The sequence below is a fragment of the Bombus huntii genome, chromosome 8, assembly GCF_024542735.1.
Source record: "Bombus huntii isolate Logan2020A chromosome 8, iyBomHunt1.1, whole genome shotgun sequence".
NCBI classification, from domain to species: domain Eukaryota; kingdom Metazoa; phylum Arthropoda; class Insecta; order Hymenoptera; family Apidae; genus Bombus; species Bombus huntii.
Genome location: NC_066245.1, coordinates 13,992,406 through 14,013,608, shown reverse-complemented (window position 1 = coordinate 14,013,608; position 21,203 = coordinate 13,992,406). Strand labels below are relative to the sequence as shown.

At 35.3% G+C, this 21,203-nt stretch overlaps 1 protein-coding gene across 3 annotated transcripts in view; it reads left to right on the top strand.

Annotated features, from left to right (window-relative positions):
* LOC126868682 (pleckstrin homology-like domain family B member 1) overlaps positions 1-21,195 on the top strand; it is a 63,266-nt gene extending 42,071 nt beyond the window's left edge. For 2 of the 3 annotated variants that reach the window (XM_050624428.1, XM_050624429.1), the window contains exons 5-13: positions 796-1,723; positions 2,536-2,909; positions 3,268-3,418; positions 3,520-3,745; positions 3,939-4,104; positions 10,797-10,926; positions 18,050-18,214; positions 18,506-18,763; positions 19,280-21,195. In XM_050624428.1, the coding sequence (XP_050480385.1) occupies positions 796-1,723; positions 2,536-2,909; positions 3,268-3,418; positions 3,520-3,745; positions 3,939-4,104; positions 10,797-10,926; positions 18,050-18,214; positions 18,506-18,763; positions 19,280-19,468 (2,587 nt within the window). In that variant the 3' untranslated portion in view covers positions 19,469-21,195. Of the gene's footprint in view, positions 1-795; positions 1,724-2,535; positions 2,910-3,267; positions 3,419-3,519; positions 3,746-3,938; positions 4,109-10,796; positions 10,927-18,049; positions 18,215-18,505; positions 18,764-19,279 lie in introns of those variants that run through there. The other variant, XM_050624430.1, reaches the window with a different exon arrangement.
* Positions 21,196-21,203: the final 8 nt, after the last annotated feature.

Below are 21,203 nucleotides of genomic sequence, written 5' to 3'. Positions count from 1 at the left end.
ACACAAAACTAAATGATAAACCCATGATGCGCAGCAAGCGTCAGAAGGATTACTTGCTCCAAAACAAGTGATTCGTGTAGCTGGTATAACATCACTGAAATAACATTCTAATATTATTCTATACATTTAAGATTATCCGGCTGCTGAAAACATGTAATACTTACTTATTATTTCCAACACAAATAATTTACTTAGCTTTGATGGTTACTAATGTGTACACCGTGTAATCCTTTATTGTACAGATTACAAATTGTGCGTGATCTTTGCACAGGTCCAGCAAAAATTTTACTCTCGCCATGTCGATACAAGATTATTTTGTGAAACATAAGGAGATATTCTGTTCTAAACAGTGTTATATAGACCTGTGATTACAGTCTCAAGCAAACCTCGTGTCAAATTTTCTTATAACAGAGAAATTCAACCATTTACAACGTTTTATAAATTTATTTTAAGATAAAGTTCTATCGCGATGCTAATAGTAAGACGCCATCGCATACGCAACGATGTATCGTTGTTCGGCACTAAAAGGGTTAAGACCTTTCGCCAATCTTTTTGGCAATTTTTTTACAAAAGTCTTGTACAACTTTTCCCGTCAACATTTTGTACATATAGTTATCCGTATTTGAGTAAGTCACAAGTTTATTCTTCTTTATTTGTATATTATACAAATCAATAATGACGATAATCCAATAACTAGCTTTTAGTTTCAATACATATACGTACATCACTAAATATAGAACTAAATATACAGGTTGTATAATTTAAAGTCTACAACATCTTCATTTTCTTTCACAGAATCAAAACGAATGGCTCTCTACCACGAGACAAGCGACTCGGTTATAATTCACCTTTCGACAGCCCGAAGAGTCCATCTAAAAATCAACCACACTTCTCCTTCGACACTACGAAACAATCGAATTCGGCTTCATACGAGAACGTATGTGTGCAAAATTCAAAAATCATATTCCAAAATGGTAACTCGCCGAAGAATCGTCGAAATCAGGCGACAAGTCATACAGACAGTCAAACAGACAACATACAGAATCATCCACAAGCGATCACGCCGAACAACAATAACAACAGCCAACCCATGATGTGGCCAAACATTCATGGCAACGGGGACCATAGTTTTTGCGGTTCGATCTCACAAGTTCGTAACTCGGGTTACGAGAATACGGCAATCGATGGGTCGATGTTCAACAATAACGGTGGTAATTATACGCAGATCGTTGACCTAACGAAAGACACTTATGGAACCATCCAACTGAATGGGGCGAGGATTAACGGACAACCAAACTACGACAATTCGATAAACGGGAACGTGAGCTTGTATGAGAATGTGCTGATTAATTCTGTACAGAACAACAATCAAAACAATCATTCCATGCCAAAGAAGAATGGTCAGTTATCGAAATCGTGCGAGATGATCGAGAACAAGCTGGCAATATCTAACGACGACCTTCTAGAGGCTATCGAGCAGCTTTCCATGCTTTCCAAATCCAAAGAAATTTGCACGATTCCCAAAAAAAACAATTCGGAGAAGGACAACGCGAAATCGAACGAGGCTAAGGCTGATAAAGAAAGGAAGGAACTCGAAGAGGAGGACAGAAAGAAGTACATAGAGTTCCTTCAGAACGAGAAATTACATATCCTTGGTAATATGGACGTATTAAAAAGGAGCGTCGCAGATATTGAGATCCAGGAAGAGGAAATTAGTAGGGAGGTCCGTTATTTAAATCCTTTTTCTTTCAACTAAAAGATTTAACAAATTTTAACTATGCATTCTACCAACTTTTTAAAATCGAAGATTTTTTTTCAAAAGGAAAGATGTTGTTACCATCGTTAGTGTGCAGTAGTTTTCATCTCTTTCCCATTTCTTATCTATGAAAATAATACAAGAACTTATTTTCATATTATTATTATTTTCATATTAGGTTATGCACGCACTAGCGACAATTTGTCGCTCTCGCTCACATCAGTGGAAAGTTCAATTTCCTCTTCTTCTAATAACAAAAATATCAGCTTGCAGTCGTATCATCAGATGCGCACACACCCATCTAACTAAACGAATGCCACTTTCGTAAGTGACAAAACCATAGCAAGACAAATCGTCCCCGGTGGCCTATACCCTTTAGCATTAAATAGTACCGACGAATGAATAATTTCGAGTTTAAAGATACAAGTGCATTCGATGGTAAGGATAATCGAGAACTGGAACCTTATCCTCTTATCTACGTTTACCTTCGAGTTAAAATTTATTTACTTTTTCTTATTTCGCAATGAGATAAGGTATTACCCTTTGCTCTTAGTCTTGCTCCAGCTTACTCAGTAACGTTCAAACATTCGTGCATCAAGCATTTCTAAATAATACATTTTAGAGGGAAGAAACGAACAATTATGAAAAAGCTCGTTCTCTTGTTTTCCAGGATCAAATTCCTAAAACAAAGTTTAGAACAGGTTATTAAGAAAAACAATGGAATCGTTTCTCCTATAATATTCTTTAAGCATTAATTATGTGCATTTTGTGTGTGACAGCTCGAATTAGAAAAAGCACTGCTGTCTGCAGAATACGAGTCGGAATCGTTGAAACTCAGTCAAGACGAGGGTGAGAAGATAAAAGTACAGATGCGGATAAACGAACTGGAGAGACAGATGGCCGAGGATAACACGAGTCAAGCAAATTTGCAAGCGGAAGCAAAACAGAGAGTGCAAAGAGCTCAGCAGACTTGTAACAGTTTGGAAGAGGAATTAGCGAATTGCGTGGATGAAACTATGCAACAGAATATCAGCAAGAGACTTATGGCTCAGCAAGACGTCCTGGAGTCAGAAAGGAAGGCCTTTGAGGATTTGGAGTTTCATCATTTGGAAGAGGAAGCGAGCAAACTGGCAACCAGGGAAGAGTTACAGAGGTAAAAGTATTTCATGCACGATTGTGCGATTAAATTTCTTCAAATCCTTGTTGGTTTTTCATCCTTGTTTTATCTTCTTTGTGATACATTTTTCATTCTCAAAAATAATTATATTTTTATATAATTATATGATAATTATATTATATTTTTATTGTCAATAAAGCTGTCTCGTATCAACTGTGCATGATCGATAGAGTCGTTCAGTAACATAGAATTGATTTTATAGAAATTTTAATTGTTAAACTAATCCACGAAATGGTTTTTCTTTTACAAATTAATATATACTTTAGTATGCTAATTATATGGTGATTGACAATTGAGTCTAACATAGATTTGGCGATGTAAATGTCTGTTTTAGATACTTGAGCGAATTGACAACCAAGATAGAGACCAGAAAGGTTCGATTGAGCCACTTGGAAGCACAGAGATCCGAAGCAAAAAGCACAGCGACTAAAGATGCAAGAAGCCTTGAAAGGCAGAAGCTGACGCATTTGAAACGGTTGGAAGAAGTTAGTGAATTTGTAGATTATTTACAAAACAATCAGAATATTTTAGTTGTTAATGACTGATGTTCATGATTTTTGTTTGATCTTGTCTCTTATCGTCATAGGGTCGAAACCGAGTTAGAGCGATTAACGATGAACTGATAAAATTAGCGCAGAATGCTTGCGAAAACAGAGACGAGAAACGATCTCCGAGCAGGGAAGACTTCGACAGGATCTCCAGGGTCACTACTGACTCTCCCATTGTAAACAATCAGGGCAGCTTGGGAAGGAAGACTATCGAATCCCTCAAAGAAATTGAGAGAAATCGACAGCTTCATTTAGCCAAACAAGGTAAATGGCTTTACAAATTGTATAGCCAAATGTGTTAAATAACAGAAAATTTATTTCTACGGACGCACTGTAATAAATAACAAAATGAATTTTAGAGAACACAATTACGAAGAGAATTATCTAACAAAATATTTAAACAGACAATGAAACTTTTGATGCTATTAAATTATTTTCTACTTTACTCGTGTTATAGGTAGCCAAGTAATTTCGGAAGAAAGACGAAGAGTGGAGGAATTGAAACGAAGAGTTCAAGATGAGGTTCGGTCGCAGTGGGAAGAGAGGAAAATGAACTGTACCTCTTTTAACAGTGTTGAGTCAGGAGAAGAATCCTCTAGTTATTCAACGGGACCAACAGAAAGGTAAGTCACATGTTCAATTATGCCGCCTTCACAGCCCAAATCACGCATTCTTTGCTTGTTCTCGTAATGATGCGTTTTTCTGAACGAATTTACAGATGAACGAATGCTAGTTCGCTCCCCGCTTTAATAAAATTAAAAAATGATAGTGAAAACGTGAATCCATTCATTTTATTAGAGTGGGGAGCGAACGAGCATTCATTCACCTGGTTTGAACGCACCATAAGAAAGTGAGAAGAAACGAAAATTGCATGGTTTGTGTTTGATAATCGCACGACAGAATCCTGAAAGTCTGAAAGAAACGACATGGAGACAAGTACGTTCTGAATTTTGTGAAGCGATATTTTCCATTGTTATCTTTCTGTAAATTCTAAACATAAGTACATTGAAAAATGTATGGAATATAAAATGATTTCACAAACATTTGCAAAGTTTACAATTCTTCGAACGATATATAACGAAAATATAGATAGGTAACTGATAAAACATTTTTGAACATAGATAACGTGATTGCGTAACATTCAACAAATATAAAAAATTTAAAAGTGCTCACAGTGTTGCTTAGTTAGTAAGTGTACAGTATAGATATATTCTTTGTACGTGTGTGTACAGTATACACGAATGACGAAATCGCCTCGTTCTGAGTGATCGTACACAATGTCACTTTAGCAATAGTGGCAGAACGTGTCTTATCTGTAGATTTAGTGATAAAAAAAGTCCTCGATGCAGTTAACAGAAATAGGAAGCGCGTGCATTTTTTGATTAAAAACGATCGTTTGTATCTGTTCTACGGTTTCACGGGGAGACGCATTCGCAGTATAACGCGTCAACGAAAGTCGTAAATTCTTGTCTCGATACGATAATCGACGCCACGAACCAGCCGATCCCCTATTTCGGTTAAGATAATAGGGGTAGTTTGAATGATTGTAACACTGAGTTAACAGTTTAAATGTAACTCTTTACTCCCAACAACTTTTGAAGAATATAAGTGTCCGCGAGTGATGCGTGTGGGAGATGTAGAAGTGTTTTGAGCGAAGAGTTGTTAGCAAGTGATTTTCTGTGACGGTAAGGTTTGTATGTAGGGAAAACTAGTAATGGGTGCTGGCTGTTCCTCGTTAATGGTCGCTCGCGGGTGGAAGTGGCCCTCGAACATCAGACATAGGATTCCCATGTTTTACCTGAATGAGCAATAACCCTAAGGAGCTTCTCGACTTGAAAGATGTTTGTAGTAATTAAGGGCCTTGACAGTAAAGTAAAAAATGCTAAATCTTATGACGGTTCCTTAGGATCCGAGTAAGCATGTTTATAGAACTGGTGGCCATCTTGACCGAAGGATGGATTATAGTATATGGTAGGATCGCGGGACTTAATAGTAACCATTGGTACAATTTAATTTATCGATTTAACTGAAAAGTATAATTTGAGCTGTATACAAACGCCAAGATGTCAAGAACAAAAGATTTCACTTGTTATGCGTTAAAATATCGTGTAAATATTTCTGTAAATATTGTCAGACACGTTTATATGTTTTCAGCATGTTGTAGTATCCCGATCAACTAAATTCTGATGAACTACAGGTAAAAAACAATGAAAGTGCTGACGGGGCGAGAAAGATGGGAAATCTCGATGGGCCATATACCCGTGGCCCTTTACGGCATTGGGTAATTAAAAAAGGTGTACTTGATCGTGGGTCATCCACATCTGTGGAACACATGTGCGTGCTAGGAATACCAAAACCGTGGTATGAAAGGTAGCCGTTAGTCAGTTGCAACTAGAATTGCGAGGGAGCTACGAGTAGTTGCGCGTTAATTGTTACTCGTGAATTGTCGAGTCGTTGTAAATTGTGAATTGTGAATCGTCAGTTGAGTCAAGTCGAGTTGAGAGCGAGTTGCGAGTTGATTAATCATTAGTTGCCGAGTTGTTATGAGCTGTTAATTGTAAGTTGCTAGTTGTGAATGATCAATTTAGTTGTCTTAGTTATATCACATTAGTGCATTAAGTTCACGTTAAATAACCATCGTTTCCTGTTTAAATCACAATAAATAAATCTATAAAGATCGTTAACCAGTGATTTCTACGATACTAATATCGCTTATGATGGATATCATGTTTGTTAACACCGGTCATCAATGAGTTAGACTCTGATTCTGACTAGTTTATGTTAAACATTGGTATTTTCTTTTTTTAAAGAAAGAAGTGAAGCACGATTTTCGCAGGATTAATACGTACTCAAGATGTGGCTTTCCGTAACATTTAATAGACCTTTACGTAACAAATAGTCACGAGTTTTTCCTTTGTTTGTAAATGGAACGGGTTGTGCAAGAATTACATGGCGCACGTGATCTACTCGCGTCGCGTCACTTTTAATCGGGCAGTTTCGTGAAACGGGAATCTCATCGAAAGTAAAAGGCGTCGCAGCAACCTTGATAGGTAAGAAGGAGCGACGCGAGGAAGCATCGGAATCGGCGTCGACGATCGTAGATTGTCCGGTTGATTACGCTGCCGGCAATAAAACGCTTTATCGGCTCTGCTGCTTGTCCCGCGCGTTACTTGGATACGCTTGGGTGGGGTATTATCAAACGATACGGTATCTGTTGCAACGAGCTGCCTTTCCGCGGTTAGCTGACGCTGTTGACACGTCGTTTCCTCGTCATCTTACTCGTTGTGGTTAATGAAAGTGTACATTGAGTAGGAACTCTGGTAGTTTGGATAGACTCGATAAGATAGACGTTGCTTATTGCTAGAAGGCAGGATTTCGGTGATCTAGAAACAGATAGAACAAATATATATTATAGGAATCTCGCGTGAGTCAGTGAAAAATATAGAGTTCTAAGTGACGAGCTTTGTGAGTTAAACGAGAGTTATAAATGAATGGATCTTAAGGCTTCGAGAATGTAACACGTGCATAGAGGATGGTTCTTGAGAGGAATATATGTGTTATACGGAAGCAGAACCGTTAGGAAAAGTTGAACTCTAATCATATCGAGCTTTGATTCTACAGTCGAGAAGTTTGTAAAAAGTGAAATTTATCGATTTAACTTCTGGATAGCTCATATGAGCGACGGATCGCGTAGTAACTGTCTTTGATAATGAAGAAATCGTGGAACTTTAATCACGATTGTAACAGAAAAATGTGAAATTTTATTTCAGTGATAAGATAAACGCAACTCGAACGAAACATATACGAATCTTATCAAATTTTACGGGTATATCGATGGTAAAATCCGTTTCGTGTTTCGAGTATTCCTCTTCTTAATTTGAAAATAAAGCAACGAACGATTTACGAGAAATAGAGTTTCGTGATAATGAATGGGATCAGAATCGTAAATGCAATTCGAATAACGTTTGTTGCAGAAGAACGCATCGTTGCATTGTAAGATCATAACAAAGGAAGGGACATTGCGATAATGCGAACACGATGAGTCCAGCTATATAAAGATTGATTTATTTGATAGGTAGTATTCGTAAAAGTGTATTGCGCGGCTTTAAGATTTATCGTGGGACGGAATCGAGTAGAAAGTCCAAAAGATCGATCGATGACCTAAAGAAATCGTCGCTGATAAATGAAGAGACTATAGAAAACGGACACTGTGGAAAGAAGAAATATAAGCAAAATTAATTAATAAATAATTAGAGATTCTTTGTCAGAAAGTCTTGTTTCAACTGCTTATTGGTATCGTATTTTATTAATTATATCATTATATTGACACCAAACTGTTTATGTATACCTATATCTGTAACGATTATTGATTTCTAAACTTCAGATTACATTGGCAGACTATAACCTTTGTTTCTCATAAGCAAACGGAGCCTTGATAACAGAGTACATATATGTTATAGAAATTACAACAAATGTGAAAGTGTCAGAATATACTTTGACAGAATCATCTCCGTTTATAACCATGAGATTTATCAAAATATTTTTATCTACTCGAGTAAAAGTTAGAGATTAATCTTATTTGGTGAGAAGAATTTTACAAAATTTCAAAGAAAATTTAAAAAAATATACGACATACGTGTAGACGCAATCTCGCAAGGTTATTCCACATGCTGATGCGTGCATTTTTCGAAGGTGAAAACGCAGTCAAGGAATCCATTAAGACGAAGAGCAAGGAAAAAGAAAGGAAATATTTATCGTTGAAGAACGTCGTGGTATCGTCTACTCTAGAGAAAAATAAGAAATTGATAGTAAAATGATGCAATTGAAAATTTGTCAGAAGTCGTGTTGAAATTGTGTTAAAGGATTTTTCTGGAGGAGGCACAGTGGTCGCGTGAGTGATCGGGAGGGTGCGAATTAAAGGGAGGAGAATGCACGAGAATGAACGCAAGGGAAGTGGGTGCGTCCGTTTTTAACGAGGCTAGGTTCAGAGGATGCAGCTTGATCACTTTCCTAACCAGCAATCGCTTTTACATTGTCAGCAAGGATTGGCTTTATAAAAATTTCTATCGACCCTTGGAAACGCACTCGCGCGAATTTCGTCATCGGTACTTGTGAGTTTAGAAAGATTTTGTTTTTACATATTTTTTTCTTTTTTTTATAATTTTTATTGATTAAATGTTTGGTTGGTCGAGAAGATGTAGGAAATTTTAAGAAAAAGTGTTTCAAGTTAGAGGACAACTGATCTTTGTAACACGTATAAAATTAACACAATTGTGTGTTAGTTCCTTAGATAATTATACAATACTTATTGCATAACTAATGACGAAGCATTCTATAGCTTCTGAGAGTAATAGCAAGAGAAGCGCTCTGTTCCAATCGAGGCGTACATTTCAAAATAAATTCAATAAGATTAGAATTGTCCGCTGTTAATTCCTATAAATTAATCCATAAACTACAAAATTGATGTCACTCTTGTTTGCAGCACGTGCTGAATGTACGATCCTACCAAAGAGAGAAACTTAACAGTTAAGATAAATTTGATCTCTTCGTTCTATTCAAATATCATCTCTCTCTCTCTCTCTCTCTCTCTCTCTCTTTCTCTCTCTCGCAGGTAATACTCGTTTATCAAAGAACTTCTATTTCAAGTAGTTTACTCAAATTTCGACAAGATATCCATGAGAATGCTTCCATTTGAACGACAACTTTATAGTATATTTGATCACACCTCTTAGTCAAAATTACAATTTAACAAATACAAAGATAATAGCCTTTCTTCGCCAAACCAATATACCAGAAATATATTTTGAAACTTCCTCATATGTATTATAACCTTTACTCCTGCACATTTTTACAAGAAAACGATAAAACAGTCATTTTGACGAATTCTCCTCTTCAATAAGGTAACAGAAGAGACGATTGTACCTAACAGGATCACCCTGTATATACTTCTCTCTCTCTCTCTCTCTCTCTCTCTCTCTCTCTCTCTTTTTGTCTGCTACGGCTCCACCTCTTGACAATGACCACATCCATGGACACTGAGAGCTCGGCAAAAGGAGCAAACGAAATGAAAAAGATGACCCTGTTCCTGGGGGGCCAAGGACAACGTCTCCATAGCAACGGGATTGAAAAGAGTGTCGTCCAGTTCGGTTGAACATTGTAGAAGAATTAAATGCTATGCTGGTGGCACCGTCGAACCGGTCGACCGAGTCACTTTGTACTTGTTAGGTTTTAATAATACCTGCTGCGGCTATGGCCTCGCTGGTAGTGGCGATCCTCGCCAGCTAGAAGAGCCTGCTGCCTTCTCCGGCTTTTTTCGCGATCTCGCGTGGCTCGAGTTTACGGGACGGTGTTCGATACGCGAAACGAGAAGCACTCGAAGGAAGATCACATTGGTGATTACGTAAGATAAAAACCGGTGATATTCGATGCGGTTGACGTAAATCAGTTGGAAGATGCATTGCTCGTATGGTCCGGTTACCACGGTGCTTATGGCTGCTTCGAATTCGTTACCAACCAACAATCCAATCGTTTATCTCGTTCCATTTATTTTCTGACTTTCTTTGTAACTGTCGAAATACTGTAGAAATCGTTGGTCGAAAATTTCGTATTGTTCTAGTTAACGATGCATCGAATCGTTCCTAATTCTGAATTAGTGCTGTAAATTATTAGTGCCTAATCCTTCGCTTAATTTTCGTATCGATGTGATTTCCATTTGTTTTGCGAAAATTTTCACCGTAGATATTATTGTCAATGCCAGCTTAGATTCTTTTGACGTGTTCCGAGATGTGGAAAAAAGTAGACATATTGCTAGTTTAAGTAGACATATAGTTTGAATATGAGTGAAAAGGATATATAGGATAATAGGAATATACTTTATTTATTCGTTTTTTATTGTTAGAAAAATGTTGCGATCCGTCAGAGTTTATTTGCTTTTGGTGCAATTATACGATGCTACAACGGCAGAATAGAATAGTACAGAAACAATGCTAACAAACAAAAAGATAAAATAGATATATGATTACGTAACTCCGATGTTACATATGCTATTATAGAGGATTAATTATAATCTTAACTCAACTATAAAATAAATAATCTCAAGGCAACTATGTATATTTTAAAGTCAATTTTAAAATCAATATGAATAGGAAAGTAATTAACTTTAGAGTGCAAATACCGCAAGCACAATTTAATTCAAAAAATTGACGTACAAGTTTTCGTTTATCCTTGTCATTAGGAATAAATTGAATTTCTTTTATCAATGCGATTTCGATGATCATTTGAAAATAGAAATCAATTAACGACACTAAATTTATAGTGGTAGCGGAAGCAGCGACAGTGCAGAGGGTGGAACCAACGAGAAATTGTCTGGTAGCAAACTTTCGGAGCTCACGTCATCCAGTCCAGGACCTTCGAATAATTCCTACAGTCTGCTCCAAAATGATAACGTGAGTACATAAAAAAGTCTTCCTCCAAAATTTGCATCTTCATTAGCTTTTCTATAATTAGTAGCTGTTAAGGTTATATATTTTTAGAATACTAACTCTTCAAAAACATAGATATATGTATGTTCGCGATGAAAAATATCGATTAGCGATTAATGAACTTTTGCAAACATTTGTTCTATTGAAAACGGAATGAAAAATGGTCCTATACAGAAAAATTTGGTCAGTGCAGATGGAAGGGAAATGCACATTTCCGATTAGAAAGTACTTATTAACAGTTTCGTGGCATTCACGATCATTAAAGCTTGACGAGACGGTTAACTCGAGACTGAACTCGTGACCGTGACACAGCAATTTCTCATGAATGTTTAAAGCTGGTTTAGGGTAAATTAGAAGAGACGCATATTTCGTCTAGATGCCAAGACTTTCATGCTTCGAGAAAAATATAACTCATCTTGGCTAACGAAATGTCGAAGACTTTTGACGGGTCGAGCCGCGTTCTAATTTGTATAAAGGGAGCAAAAAATTAGTGAAAAGAAATTTTGTTACGAATTTGTCTGAACATCGGAATTAAGTCAGGGCCATTTAACAAGATTTCAAATGAGTCATGGTTCTCTTTGCTCCACGATTTCGGCTTTCTAATCGTTGATAGTTTTGTCAAAATATCTACCGCTACAATATGTTAGATAGATCATATTTTCAAATATTTTAGAGCATTTCAAGTGGAAAACACTGGAATGAGATTGTCTCACATTTGATCTTTTATATTAAACTTGAATGATAGAATTCTAACTACGTCGATTAGGACAAAAAATGAAACAGAAAATTAAACGGATAATGTTGGTGGTATACATATGTATATAACAAAAAGAAAAATCGATAATTATAGGAAATTCTGTTTCTTATCGCTACTGACGAGTTTCAGCTTAAAAGTTCTATCGTCAAAAAGCAAACAAAAGGTCCCGTCGCTATATTTATCTACTGTTCACCGTGATGCCGATAAAAGTTGAGTGGTTAGTCATCCGATGGGATGTTTATTCATTTTAAAATTCGAATCAATTTCTGGTTTGGTTTGCGTAAAATGCATTGAAAACAGACTAATGGACAAATAAGTGCAGTGGAGTGAGAAATTTGGAAAATTTCTAAAAGCTGTAGCAACTGCTTATTGCAAATCATTGTATGTACAATCTTTCTATTTCAAAATTACACGAATTTAAATCATTAATTGTATTTAGTCTATATTCCATCCGTCAATAAGTTTATAAGTATTACTTTTTCATAACCTGTTCTTTAATTCATACTTTTTATCAATAGCATATGTTTTATCATTTTTGCAGAAACTAGTTTCTAAAATCACTATTTCGTTACTTATTTCACGATCGTAGCTTGTTTGGAATTTAATATCCATTATATTACTTAATATTAATATATTAATACATTAATTCAGTATTATTTAATATACAAGAAAAAATGGAGGAAAGCACAGAATTAACAGCGAACGAGTTTGTTATTCGAAAAGTTTTGAAAACGAGAAAATTGATCGTGTATGTCAAACTTACTCGATCATTTCAATCATCCAGAACATTCACTTAGACAGCCTAATTTTAGTAATTACGACCGGCGACCACTGTACTTAACGGATTCAATGAAATCATCCGGGGTCGAGGAGCAGCTTTATATCATGTCTTTTAATGAAACGAAGACAGATCTTAAATTACTTGCACACTAAGAAAAGTTTTAATACGGGAAACTTGTTTCATATAAAGAATCTGTAATATGCTATTAAAAAAGAAAGATTCATGGAATATTCAACTTAGTTTCTTACATTTATAACCATCGTTGGAATATTTCACCTTTGCAAAAGTATGACTGCAATGAGGCAAGTATGACCACGATGTGAAATTTTTCATCGAAGTGAAAGCTCATAAGATAAATATATTTATTTGGTAATCATTTAAAGAAACGTTATTGATTGTATTATTTATTTTTATATTCGTAGTATGTGGACTTTTTTATATTATTTATAGATTAAATTAATTTCCAGACTATTTTCAATATTCATTATAATAAGAATATTTTCACACGCGGTACATTACAATCTGTTCTTTTGACATTTATACGAATCTCGATATGCACGAATCACCGTAAATATTAGTGTAAAATTTTTCTGATACGCGTTTTTAATATTTACCATCTCCTATTAGCAATTCGCGTATAGTACGCGATGCAGTTCGCGTTGCTCGCATACGGGCAGTGCTCATTAACGCATAAATATACACGCGAGACTTGTATCGTGAGAGCTGCATGTACACGTGAAATTACTGTATAATCATGACATGTTTATTAAGATTTTCAGACGAAACTTCCGGAATAGTGTAATATGTCACGTTGTTTCAAAAATGTCGCTTTAGTACTATCAAAGACAGCTTTCGAGTATTAATAAGACGAAGGTGCTTGCCTTTCCTATGTTCATTTCTCTCGATAACGTGGAAGACGTCGGACAATTCATTTCGGAAGTTACCGTAAATGTATACCGCGCAGTGAATCTGGTCTGGACTAGGTGTTTAACTTGCCAATTTCTGGATAGCTTTCTGAATGTTATAGTCGTGCTAACATCCTGTTACAATACAGATTTCATCTTTTAGGATATCTGTTGATTTCATTTTATGATTTCATTGCACGAGCTGTTTCTAAAATAGGTATGTGTAAAGTAACGACTAGGAATCCTATTTTCATTTCTATTGGATAATAAGAAGGGTAATGCCAAATCTTTTTTGCGTAAATTTATCTCTACTGATAATATAATTAGTAGTCTGTATTTTTATTTGGAAAAGAAATAATCGGGTTCTTTGTGTCTCTTTTCCTTTAGTCCAAAGTTAGACATTTTTCATTCTCAACTTTTATCATTAAATAGTGTTCCAAAAATGACTTTGTGATTCCTTTAGGGTCACAACTTATAGGAATTTTAGATCATCGATACAAATTTATCAATCATCCCCTCAGAACTTTCAGGAAATATTGATACTCGTCAAACATCAAACGATTCTTTCTACAAACTTACTGTCAAACTGTTCAAACATGTCGTATCTCTAAATTTAAAATCATATTTTCAAAACGATCGACGAACATTTGTATACTCGCGATGAGACCTGATTCGAGGAAGACGTAATTTCTCCTAGCAGCATATTCGAAAAGCGTCACAATCGCAAGAGACCAGGCGACGTCGAGTTATTTTTTTTTTTTTTTTTTTGTTTCGACCGGACCCTGAAAAATTCGCTTCGTCTACTTGTTCGCGCGGACGAAGAAGTTTTACGGTCGACCGTAAGGAATAACACGAATCGCTTCCTCGTATGTGTTCCACGAACTCGTCGATTTTCGCGTGCTTCCTTTGTCGACTCGCCGTTTCAAATAGCGGAAGGTCTCGAGTGTGATGACCCCTTTTTTTCCGCTGATGGAAATACGCTTCTTATTATCAACAGTATACACTTGTATTTCAACGTGCCGAATGGTAGAATTTTTGCAAATTTTGAAAGGACGATGTGTAGTTTCATACGAGTCAAAAGTCTCATGTAAAGAGTGTTTGCTCTATCATAATAATCTTCAAGATCTGTTAGCTGTAGTATTTACGATAAAACGACGAAGAAGAATTGTATAATTCGTATACGCTGAATAAAAAATATCAATGCACAATGTCATGCGCACGAGACGATTTTATTAATAAACGAGTCTCATTTCCGTAATGGAATCGTGTCTTTCACGATACGTAGTTTACAGTACTGAAGAGAAACACGAACTTCCGAACGCGTATTTCACAAATATCCGCTACATTCTGGAGCGAACGCTTTCGTCGCCGGCTGTGTATTTTTGCGATGATACTTGCGTATCTAGGACTCGAATGACTCGATACGTCAATGTTGCAAAATCGACCAACGTCTATGTGCGAATAGAATTTGCGAATTGACCATCACTATCAATTTCAATTTCAAGATGTAATTTTCCTCATAAATTCCATTTTCCTTTAGCCAACATTTAATACGATTAGAAAAAACTTAATTCATTTTTTACCTACGTTCAAAACATAATATCGACATATCCATACCTTCTAGAAAAAAGCTTTTCGACTTAACAGTAACTCGTGATGAATTGTTACGAAGCAACAAAAGGAGTTACTTTTCAATTTGAAATGAATTTCCTGTCGGTCTTCCTTTTATTTTTGTCGCGTTATTGATTTAGCCAGCTCAGCGTTTCAATCTGTACGAAATTTTTTCAGCCTTACTTTCGTACCACCTTTTTCAATGATTCATTGTCACGATTATAGCTACGCGAAAAGAAAAATTTACAAATGTAATTCAATCGTACGCATAATATACGAAACAGTGGCCATATCGTTTTTACGCGATTCAAAGGCGAGAAAAAAGATGATAGAAGTAACAACTCTGTGCAACTTTGCTAACAACTCGTAAAGTATGTAATTAAAATGAAAGTACAAGTATTCTATAAATGTCGATCTAGCATTTTTACAGTATAAAAAAGATGAAGAAATATACTATTCAAAATCTTAGATGTCCCAGAAATATGTATGTCGTATCTTTTCGCTATGAAAGTGTACTATTGTCTAGCTAACTAACCGTCATTTCAACGTTATGTGATATTTTCATACGTTACTAACAATGTCTAGAAGGTTTTGGATATGTATTCATAAATTGCACATAAAGATACAACTATTGTCCAGTGATATCTTTTTTCGAATGATCACTATTTTCCGAATGATATTTCAGCTTTACTCGAAACCTTTGAATTCATTGAGCATTCCAAGACAATAAAATCAACAATTTATACAATTTCCACCCACGTTAATGCGATTCATATTTCAAATCTCGTCATCTTCGCTAAGGAAAAGAAGAAACGAGAGAAAAAACGAACAGTGACATCGATTCGATCAAAGAATGATAAACAAAAATTGTTTTCGTCGGCTTACGACTTACGCAACTCCGCAATACTACGTGAACTTTTTCACGGCAACGCTCGATGTCAAATAAAATTCACATAAAACCCAGTGACGCAGATTCCTCAAATGCTACGCAGAATACAGAAGCAACTCTGTATCCCCTCTGTATCATTGTTAAACAAATGGATGGTCATCGGCACCTTTGGTGCCACGAATAATGACTTTGCTCGTGAATGAGCCACTGATTTCCCGAGCGTAGAACAAGATTTCGTGAAGAGGGAGGGAGACGCATTTTAACCTGCGACCAGCCTGTTGAACGACGAACGTTCGTTCGTGGACATCAGTTCTTCACTGTCGTTCATCCGTTCCGAACCGAAGAATTCAACCGCTCGGTGTGTCTGACCACGTTTCACCGAAGCTTCTTATATATTTTGTTTGTTTATAATCGAAGGAATTAATTAAAAAATCGAATATTGGAATTCATTAAAAGTAACGATCATTGGATAATCCTCATCGATGCTGGGTACTGGAAGATATTTTGTTTTGTAATTGTACGATAGTACCGTTGCCCCGTTTGTCTCTTTGTTTGGAAATAGTAGTAGTACTGTAGAGGATTTCAAAATGTCTCTGATGTGGATGAGTTACATGAAGAACAGGACCAAAAAGAAGCACGTTCGTCGGCGACGAGTAAGTGATAAATAGGCGAAGTGTGTGAATGGTCTTAAATGGACTTACATACATATATCTTTTATAACTAGTTTAACGTTGCATTTTGTTTTCTGCTTCGTTATTTATTTTTTATTAACAATAACGAATTTTTGCATGACAATTGAATAACGTTTCGTCTCTCGCATAAGAGAGTAAAAAATTATACCGTTTAGAAAATTTATGAGACTCGAACAGCAAAGCTGTATGTGTTACTTGGTGATAAAAATAGTGACAGACGCAAAGAACAATCTTAGAGACAAGCATTACAATGAAGAAACGAATGATTATATTTTTAGATTAAGAATGATAGTGACATATTCCAGTGTCTTTGGATTTTTTAAATATTTTATATACTTACTTACTAAATAGATAAAAAATAGTATATAATTAATTATAATCTTACCAGATTTATAAAAATCACGAATTCTAGAATTCAATTTTCAATATCATAAATGAAAAAAAGTCTCGATGAATACACGTGCGAAGCAAAACATGACCGAAAACAGAATGTTATTACGTGAAATTTCGATTTCAGTGAAAGTTCGTTTAAAATCCGTTCTCCCCGATTGTTCGAGCCAACGCATGATGCATTATTGTCGAAGAGGGTTGCCCGTTTCAGCGAAACAAAACGGTACACGAGCCCTTTGACTAACGGACGAAGAAAGACAAAAAGCAACGGGTATTATCGTTCTCACTCGTACGCCATTCTTCTGGCTCGCCTCATTGCACAAATTTTTCTCGTTAAATATGCTTAACTGCCTGCCGTGACCTAACGAGCGTTGGTTTGAATTATTTCCAGCAATCCATTAATTCCTTTCGTTCCTTGCCGCGAAATGAAAAATTACCAGATTACGAACGAAACTTTAAGACTTTGTCACGGTCGACGCGACATTGACTCGTCAAGTTCGGATGGAAAAAAAAATATGGGAAGAGTTTCATCTTCAATTGGTTGCATCCTCTTTTGAATCGATTCTTATAAGATTATCTTTGAAAGTCTTCTTTCCTCGAAGAAAAAAAGAAAAGGGAAAAAGATGTTTACAAGGAACAGCGTAAACAGGTGTGATTCTCACGCGTTGTCTCCTCCGATTTGAGATTTATAAATAACCGTAGGTTAGAGAGCGAATATATGTATAATACGTAGTATGTATTTACATATACATCTCTGGACAGATCGCTTGAATGTAAATTAGAGACGATACATAGCTTTTTCGTTCTTCTCTTTCCTGTTTGGCATTTTTTTTTCTTTTTGTATTTGTATTTCCTTGTTAATAGAATAATCGTTTGGATTATTTTACATATTGGACAGATTTTACTCGATTATTTGTAGAAGACTCAGTATATTAAAGTGATTCAAATGCTGCAAATGGTAGATGAGTTAAGTTGATTTTAATGGAAATATCTGCCTAAGTAATATGATTCAAGTAGCACTTACTTTTTTCATTTAACACGCGATATTCGTTTGTATTACAGATGAGAGACGATCAAAGGACATCAATGGAAGGCGAGAGACTTAGCAATAACAGCGGTGGAATAATCGACGGAAACGGAAGTCGTCCTCTTTCACAAACTTCCAGCGAAATGGATACCCTTGGACCACTGCAACCGGTCAAACATCGTGAAAAGGCAAAACTGCAGGTATACTGATCTTTTTTCCAATTATACGTTGCGAATTAATCGAATCACAGTCATTTTTTAGTGCTTTGAAATGTAAATGTTCACGATAATAAACTATCATCGAAAATTATATTTCCATCGTCTTTTTAAGAAAATGAAATTCTAATATGTATTAGAACGTTCGTGTCCATAAATTCTAGATTCTATTTTCGCGCAGTTTGATGCGTAGCAGTATGGTAATACTGTTTAAACGGTAATTTAACTTGACAGTTCAGTTTCACGGTTTGTAAATTCGATGATTTATGGACGCAGAGGCCGCTTACAAGATACCTCCCCATCAAGTCGGAGTCCCTGGACCTGAGGCATCACATCGAGACCGCCGGGCACCAGTTACCCCTGATACACGATGTCACGGTCGATACGACCAGTTGCAGTGGTTACCTGTCAAAAATGAGCAAAAAGTTCCATCACTGGAACAAACGGTGGTTCGTCTTCGACCGGAAGAGGAAGACGTTGTCGTATTACAGCGACAGTTCGTCCAGGAAGGCGCGCGGAATGATCTACTTCCAGGTATACTACATATGTACAGGGTTATCACATTTTTTATATAGATATTATATTATCATTATTCAGATCAAATCATTATTCAGAGATTTCCAAGAATCTACCATAACTTTACATGGTAAATATACAAGTAAAATATCAAAAAAATATAGTAGATAATACATTTTTTATATTATTTACATCTATACGTAATTATATTCTATTTATACGTATTGAAATGCTTTTGAATAGATCCAAGAAAACAACAATTTTTTGCGAAAGCTGATATTGCTACTAATTGTGAACATTTGACACGAAGGGTCAAGTAGGTCAAAATGCGAGTTGTACTCATAAAACTGAAATGAAATAAACGGGGAGACTGTCATATGTAATTGCCTACTTACATATATGGATAGTACAACCTATCACGCAGAAATAAGTGATAGTACTTGTAGAACTCGTCGAATATTAAGTTGATTTTTCAATAATAGAACAACAATTTCAATAATAATGGAACAACGCAAAATGTTTTCTTATGTTTAGTCGATTGAAGAAGTCTATGTGGACCACATGAATACTGTACGATCGCCACAGCCGTCACTGACTTTCATCGTCAAAACATCATCTAGACTGTATCATTTAATGGCACCGAGTCCAGAGGCTATGAGAGTTTGGGTGGACGTTGTATTCACTGGCGCCGAGGGATACCATGAATTCGATCACGGTATCTGATAAATCGACCGTTCTCACGTTTCTGATCGAGATTCGTTTTATTCTCGAGGATCCTGTGATAACACGATTCCTCGGCTATAGCTTGTAGGTTTAGCCGAGTTGTTAGTTAAACGAGCTTCGTGATCGTTTGAAGATACATTTTGTCACGAGCGAAACTACAACCGCCTATACTTTGAAGCTGGATTTGACTTGCATGTCTAAAACACAAAGGTCTCTTAAGTTTTACAGTGAAAACTGATAGTTACATTGATGCTAGATCACTCGTTTAGGCAGCTACATACAAAAGTAAATCCGAAGTAATAGCATTAATCGTGAAAATGATTAGGGACAAAAACGAATACAATGTAGATAATGATCATAGCCAAATACACCTAATGAATCGAATGACGATTAAGGTGGATGAATCGATGAACGATTTATTTATATAATTTATATGATTTAATGGTGAAATTCTGGATCGATGATGGAAGTGATTATATTTGTGTCAACATGTTAAAAGACGAGGGCATTGATGGTACGTTATATTGAAATATTACTTATTGAAGTGTAGGTTGATTATAACTTGATTCTATTTAAACGATATGGATAAATTTTATAGGATTTATTGTTAAATTTTGTAGACATTATTAATCTAGTCTTCCAGCATAGCTATTTTCAAGAATAATGAATTAATATCCTAACATTTGATAAAGAAAGTCTCAGACGATACTTCAATGTGTATTCTGGTGTGAACCAGAAATAGTCCCTAAGAAATTGTAAATATGTCCTATTTTACATTTTACAGTTATATGTACTTTGACAATTTGAGTAAGGATCTTGATATTGTTTGATACCGAAGATTGTATGGAATAAAATCTTCCATATCTCTTTGTATACCCAAAGGAATTTTTAGAATACATACATACATGACTCTGAAATTTATATATTGAACTTTCTGTTTTAGAAATGATTGTAGGCCTTTCATATGTCTCTTATTGAATAAGAAAGGTTTTCTCACATACTAATTTTCTCTAGCACGCAAATAAACGCTGTTGTAGGTATTCATACCAATTTGTAATACGCAAATTATGAATATTCTCTGACATATATAATGTTCGTCTTTATGAAAAGTAATTTTTAATGAACGAATAAGTCTGAATATAGTATATGGTACGAATCAAGATATCTCAAATAATATTTAAAAGTTGAAAGAGCTTATAAATATAACAAAATTTAATTGAGTTCTATGTATCTACGATTTAAAAATATGTGTTCACAATATTTTAATTTTTGATCAACTGCCTTACATATCAAATCGAGGAATACCTGTAGGTAGTATACAGATTGTTGAATATCCCATACAATTTTATAACATAATTATATATATGTAAATGATTATTTGAACGCAAGGAATGATTGATTGAAACACATTGATCGAAATATTTTATGTTTATGATCTTTCTACTTTGTACGTCATTGACTGTTAGAATTATTATATATACAATTCACTTACCATTACATGTATCATGTAACTGAATTTTTGTTAAAAATTATCCCATTAGGTTAAAATAAATTATAAATTATATTATGTACTGTGCATATGGTATTTTTGGATATATTTACAAAAGATATTAAAATGCTCCTTATTAATAAGCTATTCACCTTGTAACGAATGTATAAATGCCTAAGTATTTTAAGAGTAATTGTCTTGTTAATTTCTGATAATTAAACATCTTAATTACTGTTAATTTTTTAA